This window comes from Phyllobates terribilis, unplaced genomic scaffold (genome assembly GCF_046119375.1).
Source record: "Phyllobates terribilis strain yellow unplaced genomic scaffold, ASM4611937v1 Scaffold_4__5_contigs__length_816908805, whole genome shotgun sequence".
Taxonomy (NCBI): domain Eukaryota; kingdom Metazoa; phylum Chordata; class Amphibia; order Anura; family Dendrobatidae; genus Phyllobates; species Phyllobates terribilis.
The window spans coordinates 561,620,865-561,636,061 of NW_027362764.1; the positions used below are offsets into that span (position 1 = coordinate 561,620,865).

At 38.9% G+C, this 15,197-nt stretch overlaps 1 protein-coding gene across 7 annotated transcripts in view; it reads left to right on the plus strand.

Annotated features, from left to right (window-relative positions):
* PIEZO2 (piezo type mechanosensitive ion channel component 2) overlaps positions 1-15,197 on the plus strand; it is a 501,115-nt gene that overhangs the window by 328,437 nt on the left and 157,481 nt on the right. For all 7 annotated transcript variants that reach the window (XM_073679027.1, XM_073679025.1, XM_073679031.1 and 4 more), the window contains exons 7-8: positions 5,126-5,339; positions 14,053-14,215. In XM_073679027.1, coding sequence (XP_073535128.1) covers positions 5,126-5,339; positions 14,053-14,215 — 377 coding nt within the window. The remainder of the gene's footprint in view (positions 1-5,125; positions 5,340-14,052; positions 14,216-15,197) is intronic.

A 15,197-nucleotide genomic window follows, 5' to 3' on the forward strand; every position in this document is an offset into this window, starting at 1 on the left:
AAGCTTTGATGAATCAGGCCCTGTGTTTAGACTTACATATGAAAATAATGATCATTATCACCTGTCTCGTACAATTAGTACTCACAATACCTGATTAATACTCACACACGTGACTATAATCCTACAAAATCCCTGACTTTGTACAACTGTTACTGAAAGAATTGATGATGTTCTGAAAACAAATGTGGTCACAATAAATAACAATTCGATTTGATTTTCTCCTTTGTTCATAACAATTCTATTTTTGGAAGCATTATTACTTTGCAGCATTTTTTCTCACACCTCCATAAAACTTTTGTACGGTATTGCATCTGATAAAATCATTAGGTAAATTATTGGGGACTCATTTGTGATATAGTAACATAATAGTTTCTAGTTATACTGTACCATGAATATATTTCTGGAATATGTTCAAGGAATTTTTCATAAACAGATTAAAAATAAATGAGTAATATGAAGGAAAGTCTACTTCTCCTTTCTGCTGGATCCACTTCTAGTTTTGACTAAAAAAATGCATTTGTATTTAAAAGAGTAACCGTTATTTTCATTTTTTTCCATAAATGAATAGTAGATATTAGACACCTATTTCAAAGTTAAAAGCTGTAAAATTTATATTCAGTGAATGCAGATTTTCCTATTACAGAGATGGGAAATAAAAGTTGGTTCTTAAAAAAATCTATGGAAAGGGGAGTTAGGTTGAGGAGGAACTAGAAGACAGGCAAATACATTCTTGCTGCAAGTGCACCTAAAGCCGTTACACTTTAGTGATCCCTTTTTCTGTATTTTGCTTATAGAAAACATAATGAATTTCAGTTTTTTGTCATAGCATTTTGTACAAGTTTTTCTGTTGGAATTTGTTTTTATTTAATACGCTTTAAAGCTACGTTCGCACAATAAGCTTTTGGTGAGTTTTTGGTGGTGCAGAATTTCTGTACCTTTTCTGCACCTATTATGTAAATTAGGCCACTTGCGTTTTTTTCATTGCATTTTTTTAGTACATTTTTCTTACATGAGTTTTTATTGCGGTTTTGACGCTGGGTTTTTTGTCTCTTGTTGGTGTGTCATGTTTTCAATAAAGCTGGTTTGTTTTTAATACTTTCTTGTCTTTGGTTTTGACAAAGCTTTATTGGCAGTCATGTGCAGATTACATGCGTTTTTGATGCGTTTCCACAGGGTAAATGCACTAAAAACGCGTGTGTGTTTTTTACCTGCAGATTTTCCACATCCACAAATCTATGGGGAAAATCTGCAAGAAAACTCAGTGTACCCACAAGAGAAATTGACATGTTGAGGATTTGAAACACGCACCGCAGTGTACATGAGTTTACTATAAATCCCATCCACTTTGCAGAAACTTTAAGATGCTGCGTTTTTGAGGTAGCAAAAATATGCAACATAAAACTCATTGTGGGCAGCCTTAACATGAACTATTTCTTATCTAAATGCCTCTTGGCAAATCATCAAGAACAAATGGCAAACACTAAGCATGCTGTATTTTGGAAAAATGCCACACACCCCCAAAAGAAAAGCTACAAAAAGAGCATTGTTTGTAGAGCATTTTAGATTTCTAAATAAAATGGTCTATAAATATATTTTATGACATTTTAATGACCTTTGCACTGAAGTTCCCCCATGATGTTAAGTATTTTATTGATGCCACTAAAGACTTTGGTCCCATTTCTTCAAACAATTTTAGCCTGAATTCTGGTGCAAAACTGTTTGAAATGTTGCAATCTTTTTGCGCAACCAGTAGTTGCATAAAAATTTGGCAACTTTCTGCAGTTTTAAGCCAGTCCCAGGCTACTCCACCCATTTTTTGAAAAGGGGGCGTAGCTTAGCCGAGATGGGCATGGCCAACAAGTTCATCATTGTTTACACCACAAGAGTCCCGTAAATTACCACAGAAATGTACTCTAGTCCTTGACTTATGTACATTTCTTGCAGCAGTGCCCATCTGCTAAAAGATGCACCAAATTATTTAAGTGTCATATGGCTCTCAATTAATTTGGGACATCTTGCTCCAGTCTGCCCACTTCATCAAAACTGGCATCCAAAACTTAAGTCTTGATTAATTAGGTCCCTTATTAATAATGTATTTATTTTTTTGCATTTATGGTACTAATATATTCTGCAGCACTGGACAGACTGATCAGCCCAGAGCTTACAAGGGCGAATACCTGTGTATAGTACACCACGTAACCGTCTTCTCTGTGTGACCAAGATTTATTGTATATTAAGCAATAGAGTTACCACAAATTAGAGTAATGTACCAGTTTAATACTCTCATACATTAGTAACATTGAATTTTGTTTATATATTTGCAAGTTGTTTTTCTTCCAAATGAAAATGTAATGTACATCTTGGACCAGCTGAGATTATAAAGTCGACATCATTGTCAGCAGCAGGATATGAGCTTGCTGATCTTGTGGGAGGAAGCATACACTTTGAAAAGGAAAGATATGCTTTTGTCAGGGAATGGCATAGAGTCAAATAAAAGGAGCATTTAGTAAAAGCAAATAAAAGCGCTCTAGGTATTGTAGAGGTTTTACTTACTTGGGTGCGACGGGAGGAAAACAGGAGGCTTGTTCCTTTAAAAGTTCATGTGGGTTTATTGCTTCATAAACCCAGAAGCCAAACAGAAAAGCAAACAGCCTTTAGATCAGGCAAACAAAGTAAAATGTCCTTAGCAGGTCTCTGCTCATCCAGGCCTGTGTGGCACACAGGCTGGGGTAGCGTCCAGTATCCTGGCTCAGTCTGGAGACAAACATACCCAGGAGGCCTTCTCCCTCCAAACACACAGACCATGTGCCCAACATCAGCCTCCATTATATAGGCTGTTAACCACACCCAGAGGTGAGGTATGTGGGTTGCTGGACCCGCCCAACTCTCTAAACTACCCTTAACCGGGTCCCAGGTGCAAAAACGATCCTCTTAGTGCTATGTGCACTAGAGAAACACTCCGGGTTACATCACAGAGACCAGCCATCTCTGTGACACATACCTCCCATCGACTATGTGACCAATAGCCACCTTACAGTATGTACCGATCAACCATGGGAATTTGAACAATGTGAATGGTGCTCACCTAACGAGGTTGTGCTCACCATGCACAACACTGGAATGAACGTGCAAGCTCCCCCGGATTGCTGCTGCACCAACTGCAGGATCCCACTGCTAAAAGCACGGAGTTGGATAAATGAAGAAAGAAAAAAAAAAAGGAAAGTGGCATCTACTGGGCGCTGCAAAGTAGGATACAAGCCAGGTCCGGGTAAGAGAAAAACTTTTACTCCACTAAAAGGTTTTATTCTACCTGGACCTGGTTTGTCTCCTTGCAATGCCCAGTAGATGCCGCTTTCCTCTTTTTTTTTTTCTTCCTTCAAATAAAAGGAGGAGGAACAGAATGAGTGACATACTAAGAATGTCTACACACAGCTACATGAAGAACTATGAAATGCAAACAGTATATAGTTTTTGGCAATTTGTTTGATGTGTTTATGCTTTCTTGCCATTTTTATGTTTTTTTTTCCATAGCACAGTATTGGTTTGGCAGTTTTTAGTTCAATTCCTCTTGGGCTTCTCTATAGATAAAAAAATGCATGTATGATAAAAAAGGAAGCTGTCTTGTAAAAAATTCAATCCGTTTTAAAAGTGCAAAAAAATTGTATTCAATTCATTTTATACCAATTTTTTGTAAATGCACATTGTTAGATTTTAAGGGTTTTCTTCCACAACTATAATCAAAAAATATTTTTTCTTGTTGCTAAATATATGACCACATGCACACCTTCAGTTCAAGCAAGGTATACTGGGAGATTTAGTAAGCGATACTTACTGATCAGGAGTCACATGGAGTCATGTCTACTATAACTGCTGCTCGCAAACAAGCATCTTAATTAGAGTTGTGCGAAAAGATTTGCAGGACCCGGGTCACGTCGGTACTATGTGGCAAATGAAAAATGTAGTGCAAACTTCCTTGCCCAGCACTCAAATGCTAGCAATCTGAATGCCTTTTGTGATTACTGTGCCCTTCTAGTCGCAAGGTTCTATGCCATGACATCATGGGGCCTAGTATTTGCTAGATGTGCCAGGGATGCTGCCATTCGAATGCCAGCTGAGGATATTTGTACTGCCCTGATCCATTTGAACCGAGTTGTGATGTGGACGCCAGACCAGGGTCCTGCAAATCTTTTTGCTCAACTATAATATTTATACATATGCATAACACTGATCCACAATATTGTTATATTGATGGTCTGATAGCTATAATTCTGATCCATAATACTGATTGCTATTTTCTGGAGATAAACTAAAAACACAGAAAATACCTTTGAAACACTAATCAAATATTGGTGATATCTAGAAGAAAAATGTCTACATCCATATTTGAACACTTTTCATACATTGCAAAGGGCCGTTCCATCCATTGGTTGATATTGCCTTTGTATTAGGCACTCAAAAATATTGATGTAATATAGATGTGATCTATGGGAAGCAAAGCAGAAGCTCTGTAAAAGTGTGATGTGAAATGTTATGCTACTGGCAATGCCTTGTACATAACATAGGTTAAGGAGAAAACTTTTTAAGCAGTATTAATGTATCTCACTGTTCTGTAAGGGATACTGGAGATGGACTTTAGGATCCAAGTAGTGATGAGTGAACGTGCTCGGATAAGGTGTTATCCGAGCATGCTCGGGTGTTTATCCGAGTATCTTCGGTGTGCTTTGCTAATATGTTTGACACCCTTCGCCTGCATGTTTTGCGGTGTTAGACAGACGCAACACATGCAGAGATTGCCTAACAAATAGGCAATCCCCGCATGTGTTGTGTCTGTCTACCACCGCAAAACATGCAGGCACAGAGTGTCAAACATATTAGACGAGCATGCCGAACATGCTCAGATAACACCCGAGCATGCTCAGATAACACCTTATCTGAGCACGTTCGCACAACACTAGATTTAAGTGAAAACTCTTGCTATTTTTACTGTAAACATAAATCCGCTCTATAAACATAATCGATTCTAACATTATTTAAATTATTTTTAATTGTTTTAATTATTATTATTGTTCTAATTATTTTTTATGATGATTTTACTTAACACCCTTTTTTTCTTTGTTCATTTTAGGCATGATGTTGCCTTCCTTGACCTCAGCTGTTTATTTCTTTGTATTTTTGGGGTTATGCACATGGTGGTCCTGTTGCCGAGTATTTGATCCGCTGATATTCAGCTGCCTATGTGTATTAATGGCCATATTTAGTGCAGGGCACTTGATTGGACTTTATCTATACCAATTTCAATTTTTTCAAGAGATCATTCCACCCGGTGATTTTTATGCCAGGTAAGTAAAAAGATGAATGAATTGAATTTCTGTTCATATTACCTTAACATACTTAAATGGAACCTGTCAGATGTGTGTATAGGGGAGAAACCACCAGGCACGTTCTTCAGACTAGTCCACCAAGACACGTAATCCTTGGCCAGCCTTTGAAAGTATGTTTTCTCTGAAACGCTGCAGCGATTTAGAGTAAAGCATGTAATGCTGCAATAACGCAGCCAGTGCCGGATTCATGCTACCTGTGTGTTTTGCCAAGTTTTTAACACTAAGGTTCGGATACGGCTTTAAAGAAGGCAACCACTTGCGATATAACACAATTTTATTTATAATAGTTAATTTAAAAGATAAAGTACAAAATTAAAGGAATAATATGATATTATGATATTGTGTACACTTTTGTATATGTTAACATACAAAGGTTAAGTGCATACAGTATAGTCACGTCATCACCAAGAAGCTTTTAAACATCATCTGTCTGGAATATCAGAGAAGCAAACACCAAGACAGAGTACCCCTGGACAAATCACAACAATGCATAGGCGTACCTACTTATTGCAGGTATTACAACGCTGTACACATTAGTGCAGGTGCAACTATGGTTTCTGTCTTAATAATATTTCTCTGGCCTTATATATAGTGAATCTACACTGGTAAGTCTAGTTCACGTTTAACCTCCAGTGGCCAACCTTCGGGAAAAGATGAATCAAATATACAAGGCTGTCATCAGACAATGATGGGTAATAAACCCACACAATTCAAAAGCTCTCAAGGATCACATAAGTCAACTGCAGACAAAGGTTAAACAAATCTCCATGTTTTACAATAACAAACAATAAACATTGGACTATTTGAGAGGTGAACTTTCAGACAATGTGAGTAAACAGTTTCTCAAGATTTTGTTACTATGAAAATTGTGTGTAAACAAGACTTGGACAGAATATCTATCTGTGAATATATAACCAGCAATACTGGTCTGACATGGTTTGAATGCATTCTGTATATTTCAATATGGACTCAAAATATCCATTTTTATGTTCACACTACACTGTTGTTCAGGCAGCATGAATGTCATGATAGGTTCCCTTTAACAGGGTTGTCTGAGTGCTCTTTTAGAACATAGAGGCACACCCTGCTTAGGGTATTCTCTTTGTGCGACAATGGAGGGCTGCTCTGTAAGACCCGCTCCTGTATGAGTGCTTCAGTGTGAAACATGGACTCCTATATAATGCATATAGTGCTACATTTTACTATGGTCACTGCAGAACAAATGTATGCCAGGATATGGTACCTACAACTGATCACTGAGAGAGCAGAAGGCTTTGTTCGTTCATATGCCTCTGCTACATTTAAGAGTAGCACACGTAAGGGATTGAATTACAAGCATGGTCGCAGTACTGCATTCACCTGCATTACACTGTGGTGTAGAAGCCATATAGATCATTTGTGTAGCCAAAGTCTAATTTCAACATTAATTTGGTATAATATTTTTATAACACATATAAATATTATTGTATTCCTTCATGCCTATTATAGCGCCCCCAGGTATTTTTTCCACTCTCAGAGCATACACCTAATGTGTTCAGTGCTGATTGTAAGAAGCCACAACCAGTGACCCAATTCGTATTGACTGGTCTGCACAATTTCAGAATTCATTCTGCCACCCATGTACAAGAGGATACAGGCTGTATGACTGAGCCACTGAGCATACGTGACCACCATCACTTGACACTTGTGGATGTTATAATGATAGAACCAGCAGTGTAGCCAGGGGCACCATTAGAATTCTAAAAAACATTTTAATTGTAACCTTTGTATGAGCTAAATAATATGAGTACATTTACATTTATTCATTGGAAAACTTTTCAACAATTTGTAATATTTTATCACAAATGTGCAAATGACATGTTAATTCACTGTTCATTATGAGATCGTGTTCACACATGCAGTTTTTTATTATTATTTTTAGGAGAAAATCCATGATGTATTTAGCATTTACTGTGATAAAAAAATATATAGTTGTCCTCCCTCTCCCCTTTCCCACGCCCCTTACCATTTCAAATTAGCAGTTTCATGTTTAATTAAAAACTACTGCCTACTGCAGCTTAACAGAGTCCTGGACTGAACAGAATTCTGCTTCAGGAGATGGTTTGATGATGAGGAGATGTTAATTAACGTGTGGTTTAGTTTAGTTTTTGCTAAATTGAGTAAGCAGGCTTCATTCATCCTGTGATTTCACTTTCCATCAGCCAGAAGTAATTTTAGAGGCTTATAACTTCATGGCTGTTGCTACTGTAATTCTTTGAAGTAGGGATATTAATCACAATAGAGCCTTTCATAAACCAGAATTTTTGCTTGAAATTTTCAAAATGCCAATATGACTGCTTTAAATGTACACGTAGCCCTTTAAAACACATACAGCTGACTGTTGGACTACTATTTTATTGATTTGCAATAGAGACGGACAGAGTTCACCAGACAATCAATACATTACTCTTTTAAAGCAGGCGCATTAACTTGCCTTCTGTAGTTTAAACGGGATGTAGCTTCTCTCAAGAAAGAGACCTTGGCGTCTTTCCAAATTAGTAGTGAGCCATGTAGGAAAGCTTATTGCTCTGCCACTGATGTCACTGACCTTATGTGCGCTTTGTAACATTTGCATGAATTTGCAATGATTGCATGAATTAAGGGTGTCCCCTGCTGGGTCTGCTCTAAAAATACAGGAGGTTTTATTTTACAGTGGCGAAAATAGTTGCTTGCAACTTATTTGTATTATTTTATAGTGCAGATATTCTGTATGAGATAGACAAAATTGGAGACGAAGATGGACACTTTCATTAAGGTTTGATTTGCTATTCATTGTCAGCAAAAAATACATTAGTCCAAAGTTCTTACCCAAAGAATTAGAACTCAAATGACTATATTTAAAAAGAATCTGTCCGTAAAATTAACCTGTCCGAACAGGATGCTTGGGCATGCAAGTCTTTGAAATGTAAATCAATTAATGCCTTTATATCTTCTATCTGTTGTAGTGTTTTCATACGTATTCAAATTGTTAGAACCCTCCTGTTAGTTTTTTCTATCTTGTGTTTTGCGGTCACGTGACCATCTGCCTATATATTCCAGCTCCGCCCTTCTGGCCTTGCTGGACTTCAGTGTTGTTTGACTGTCTCTCTAGCCAGTTGCTTCGGTGCCTATCTCTGTCTAGTTCGCTTGGTCCCCTGGGACCTCTAGTACTTTTTGTCATTTTGTCTTTTGTGTTCTGCAGCAACTTCTGTTAGAGGTGTCCCATTTTTGTCCCAGTCCTTAGTATTTTAGGGACCCCTCCCTTATTTCTATAGGTCTTCGTTCAGACTAGCCGAGGACAAAGGCGGGTCTGTTCACAAGGAACAGGCAGCCCGCTACATTGTAGGGATTCAACTTAGTCTTATTGTAGGGACAGCTTTCCCCTATCTTTCCTTAGTTTATGTTGCAGATCATAACACAAATTAGTTGGATGTGTCAGAGCACTTCCTTGGCTTTGTGTCCCAAGGTTGGTTCCTGACTCATCACCAGTCCCTTTACCTTGAGTTAGAACTCACTATCTAGTTTCCTTGCCTGGCCCTCATGTTGCACAGACAGGGAACTATCAATGAGGCTGGTGTTGAGCGGGGAAGCAACTTCAAGAGGCAGAGGATTGTTAAGTTCTCTGTTATGCCCAGAGAACTTAATGTATTATTTGTCCATGAATGAACACTCTAATTTCTTAGGAATGCAGCAACAGATAGATGATATAAAGGTGTCGGTGGATTTACATTTCAAATATCTGCATGCCCATATATGACAGATTATTTTTGAATAACATCAATAGTGTAATTCTTGTGTATATATATAGATATATACATATATCTATGTATATATAAGTGGTGTGAAAAAGTGTTTGCCACCTTCCTGATTTCTTATTCTTTTGCATGTTTGTTACACTCAAATGTTTCAGATCACAAAACAAATTTAAATATTAGACAAAGATAACACAAGTAAACACAAAATGCAGTTTTTAAATGAAGGTCTTTATTATTAAGGGAAAAATAAATCCAAACCTACAGGGCCCTGTGTGAAAAAGTGATTACCCCCTCCTTAAAACATAAATTAACTGTGGTTTATCACATCTTTGGGAAGCTTGGTTCAATTTTCCTAACCACACACGGGTCTGATTACTGCCACACCTGTTCTCAATGAAGAAATCACTTAAATTGGACCTGCCTGACAAAGTGAAGTAGACCAAAAGATCCTCAAAAGCTAGACATCATGCTGCAATCCAAAGAAATTCAGGAACAAATGATAAACAAAGTAATTGAGATCTATCAGTCTGAAAAAGGTTATAAAGCTATTTCTAAAGCTTTTGGACTCCAGCGAACCACAGTGAGAGCCATTATCCACAAATGTCGAAAACATGGAACCGTGGTGAACCTTTCCAGGAGTGGCTAGCCAACCAAAATTACCCCAAGAGCGCAGTGCCGACTCATCCAAGATGTCACAAAAGACCCCACAACTGCATCCAAAGAACTGCAGGTCTCACTTGTCTCAATTAAGGTCAGTGTTCATGACTCCACCATAAGAAAGAGACTGGGCAAAAATGGCATGCATGGTAAAAACACTGCTGAGCAAAAAGAACAAAAAGGTTTGTCTTAGTTTTGCCATAAAACATCTTGATGACCATCAAGACTTTTGGGAGAATACTCTGTGGACTGATGAGACAAAAGTTGAACTTTTTGGATGGTGTATGTCCCATTACTGCCAGTTATAGCAAACGCTTGATTGCAGTTGTTGCTGCTAAGGGTGGCCCAGCCAGTTATTAGGTTTAGGGGGCAATAACTTATTCACACAGGGCCCTATACGTTTGGATTTCTTTTTCCCTTAATAATAAAGGCCTTCATTTAAAAATTGCTTTTTGTGTTTACTTCGGTTATCTCTGTCTAATATTTAAATTTGTTTTGTGATCTGAAACATTTAAGTGTGACAAACATGCAAAAGAATAAGAGATCAGTAAGAAGACAAACACTTTCACATCACTGTGTATGTGGTGCTACAGCCTTATAGACTTATGGAGGTTACTATTGGGAGTCAATAGAAAGTATACCAGTGGTCATGCAGGGGCTCAGGGGGTCTGCCACCTGAGTTTACAATTCTGAGCAGTTTTTCAGTGGTCAACAGGGTTTCAGCATTTAGACCTTCACTGGTCTTCAGCACCTGTAACGAAGGGGAAAAAATAATAGGCACTCTTAAATATGGATGAAATACTGAACTAAGCATGGGAACATGTTCATGTTCATGTGTTCCCTAAACTGAATGTAAAGGGATGTTCTTAATAGTTTTTTCACACAGAATAATATGACTCGCCCCCTGGGCCGTGGGGTACCCAGAACCGGGCTTCTGTATGATGCTGGGGGTAGTAGTGGCAACCCGATCCCGTGGCTCAGGGTGGTCAGACCAAATTGTGGCAGTCTATTTATCAGTGTTTTGAATGTCCGACTACGCCACCCGTGGATTGCGGTCAGAGATGCTGGGGGTGATAGTGCAGGCCGCAATAGTAAGAGTTCAGAGTCCGCTTCAAACAGTCCAGGGTCTTTATTGCAGATGTTATTACTGACCCAACAGGAGTACTGGTTAGGAATGGGCCTGGGTATCTGAGAGCATTCGGGCGAGCCCCACTGGTCAGGGTGAGTGTGTAGGCCTACCGTTCTCTCTCTATGCTCTTGCTGACTATTCCCCTCTTCGTGGTGTAATAGCCCACGTCCCTGAGCTGGCCGTGTACTTTGCCTGTATGGCTTGCGACTCGGGCCTTGGGTACCTTTTGCTTCTCCTTGCTGTACTGGTCCCTCTGTGTGGCGGAGCCTCCAGGCTTCTTAGGCCAAGGGACCTGAAATCCCTCGCGGGTTTGTTCTCTGCTGCTGGGCTTGCAACCCTGACAGCCTCGGACCCCAATATCCGGTTGTGTACTTCTCTCAGCCAGGATCGGCTCTCGTCGCCTCTGTCCCTGGCTCGCAGTCTCTCCTCTGCCTCACGGACTCCTCAGCTGCTGCTGACCTGTCCCTCTTCTCTGAGAACCCTTCTGGACACTTCAGAAGTGGGTTCTGGTCTCTCTAACCCTGCCCCAGTTCCAGCTTTTATAGGGGCTGCCTGCTCCCCCTACTGGCCTGGGACAGGAGGTGCTGCATGCTAATGCTCCCTGACCAGGGAACCTCCCTCCTGCTCTCAGACACAGCCTTTAATATTTGTGGCATCCAGGCCTGGGGTGACACAAATACATAGATCATCAAGCAAATATAAATATGAACAGAATAAGAGACTTTGAGGGTGACTTATTAAGACTGGCGTAGCACATGCCAATCTTACAGTGTAACTGTCATTTTGAATTCTGTTTCATAAATTAATAAGATACATGAAGTTTGTGTGATCTTATTAGAGAAATCCACTTCTTTCTCCTCCTTGGCTGACCTTTCAATTTCAAAAATCTAAATTCTCAGGTAAAATCTGTATTCAGTGAAGACAGATGTTTTCATTGCTTAGATAGGAGATGGCAGTTATTATTGATGAGATTCTATGTAGACCAAAGAGGGGGAGGAGCTCTGCCTTTGATTAAGATTTTTGAAAATGAATGCTCATAGAGAAAGAAGCTGATTTCCCTGATAGGATGTATTACACAATTGCTTATTTTCATGTGTACTACCAATTTATGGATTGAAATTAAAACAATGTTAACTCTTTAATGAAACACTTGACCTGACTCATTAAGTGGCTTGCGAAATTACAAGAAATGTGTGGTATACATTTCTTGAGTAAGTTATGACACTTACTGTAGTGTAGCACCACTCCGGGGCAGTTACTACGCCCATCCCATAAAGGCGTAGCTGACTGGGACTGGCGTGTAAATGTCAAAAGTCACAATATTTTTCAGCAACTGCTGAGTTGCGCAAAAATATTGTGACTTTTTAAATTACCTTAATTAATTGCATCCTGTATATTTTTCCAGGCTGAATTGTGTACTATATGGGAAAAAATTCAACATACTGCATATTTCATATACAAAGATAAAAATATATACCTGTACAATGACTATCTGTTCATACGCTTCCAAATACAGACAATGGGCCCGATTCATCAAGACTGGCGTTGTTCATTCCGGTCTTGAGGGAGCGTGCTGGAGTCAGATGCTCCTGATTCAGGAAGCATGAATAAGGTTCAAACGTATATGTTATATGTTAAATATGTATCTGTTATATGTTAAGACGTATATGTTAATTAGAGGTTGTGACCAATGGCTGAATGAGACATGAGCTTTTCATGGCATATTCATTAAAGGGAATCTATCAGCGGGTTTTTGGTACCTCATATGAGAGCAGCATATTGTAGGCAAAGAGACCTGAATCCAACGATGTATCACTTAGTTTACTGTGTGGAGCCATTCTGACAGAGTTTTTAGATTAAACAATGCTGAGGCTTAGTGCCCACGATGCAGAAATGAAGCAGAAATTTTCCTGAGCATTTCTGCATCTCCTTGGCAGAAAAACGCATGCGTTTTTTACATGCGTTTTTGACGCGTATTTGCATGCATATTTGCCATGCTTTTTTCCAATGCATTGTATAGGCAAATACGCATGCAGAAACGCACAAGAATTGGCCATGTCCGTATTTTTTCTGCGAGTAAAATCTGCGCAGAAAAAATACGGACCATGTGCACAGAACTTGCAGAATGTCATAGGAATTCATGGGATAAGGTATGCAATGCGTTTCTGGAGAATTTACGCGCTGCAAATACGCACCAAAAACGCATCGTGGGCACACAGCCTGAAGATCTGAGAAAGCTAACCCCAACCACACCAGGCTCTGTATATACAATGTCTATAGACTGTGAGCTGCTTATCACAGGAGGGGGTGTGTCTGACTACCAGGCACTCACTGCTGTAGTCTGAGCAGTGATAAACTCCTGGTGCTAAAACAAACATTGTAAGCAAACAAAACCTGGAGCTTGATAAGTGAGGCATCACAGAAATCTGTGTTTAAACCTCTACAGCATGGTGTCTTCAGCTTACATAGCAAAAACTTGCTGACAGATTTTCTTTAAATGGATTTTAGTATAGCCTATAGTGGGTGAATGCCTCAGTTGAGCATTCGTCACTGGCATTTTTCACCCACTATGATAGTATCCATTTACTAGATGCATTATAACAAATACCTGGAAAAACTCGAACATTTAATGAATGTCTCTGACAAATGCTGTACTGTGGCATCAATCATCCATGGGCTTTCATGTAAAAAAGCATATAGCTCATTGCAAAACATTCCTACTAAATCGGCAGGAAGAATCCAAGGGTTTTTAAAGAGTAACTGCACTTTCAAAAACTTTTGACATGATCTAATGACATGTTTTGATTTTTGGAATTTCTGGTGCTAATGCCCCTCTTCGGCTAACTCTTCATCCAACTCTACTTCTCTGAGCTGCTGCTCCTTCAGTTGAGGTCTCAGTACCTGTTCAACCTCTGATCAGAACTTCTAATATGTCAGTGACATGATAGTCATGTAAAAAAACCAAAAAATTAGGTGCTGATATTCTTTAACGCGATGTGTATACGTAGCTTGAGTAGCCAGTTTTGTTCTAGAAACTGCCTATAATTCTTAGTAGTATAGTATTCTGTAAAGAGAAGATTTTCCATATTTATGTGTCCTCACTCTGTTATAGGTTGTTTGGTGTCACTTCAATAGTTCAGACCAACTGTTCAAGTACATGGAAATTCATAGCAAATCCAAGCTTAAGTTGGTACCACTATACCAACCCTGTCATGCTGTTAGTACTGTATTACACGCTGGCAACTCTGATACGTCTTTGGCTGCAGGAACCTGTCGTAAGTGTAACATTTTATTAATTATTTATTTTTATTGATCCTTGGATTGGATGTTCTTGCTCTGAGGAAAACACATTAAAGAAACCACTTAAATACAACTGTACCAAACTCTTAATGGACCTATTTGTTTTCAGACTTATACAGTACTGTAAATCAGTTAGCATTTTCACTTCGTCATTGATCTCTATTGATCATTGAGTTGTCCTGTCCTTGTACAGTCTAATTCTTGTTTCCTGTGCATTTCAGGGATTTAACTTTCAAAGTGCTTAATACCATAACAAAATAAATGCCTTCTAAGTAACGAATGAGCAAAGGATTATTTTCCAGATAAATTAAACAACACATTGAAGAATTACAAAATTAGGCACAACATTGAAAAAAGTCTCATGTACCTGCCTGTATAATGGCGTTATTTTGCATGGCTGCTATAGAGGTGTATTGGTTTTCTATAGTATTGTGCATGAGCCCTAAAGTAAACTATAATCTTTATAATGTGATGTATGGTGATGGAGGAGAATAGAGGGGTACAATGAAGGCTCTATTGACACTGGAAGAACTGCACAGCCTGTAGCTGGAGAAAATGCCAGAAACCTAAAAGGATGCATTATAAGACTAACATTTATCATTACAATCAAAATGGGATCCAGCAGAACAGCCATGTCTCCATTATTAAGCTGAGATTTAAAGATTACCTATCACCAGACTGGGAATGCCTGTTTTATTTAACAAAAGAATTGGCAGCCACAGACTGGTGATTTTCCTATATAAGTTATTGTCAAACGTGTGCAGAAAAGTCCTTAATGTCCACAGAAAGCAAAAGTTGGGACATAACTTTATGGTTGTGGGGTCCCAGCATGCAGAGCAGGATCCCACAACCCTCCGTGGCCCCTCTTGCAATGAAAAAGAGTGAGACATCACAAGATCTTGCTTTTTGCACTTATGCAGCAATGCTGCATACTTTACTATGCTGTTACTGGAGGGT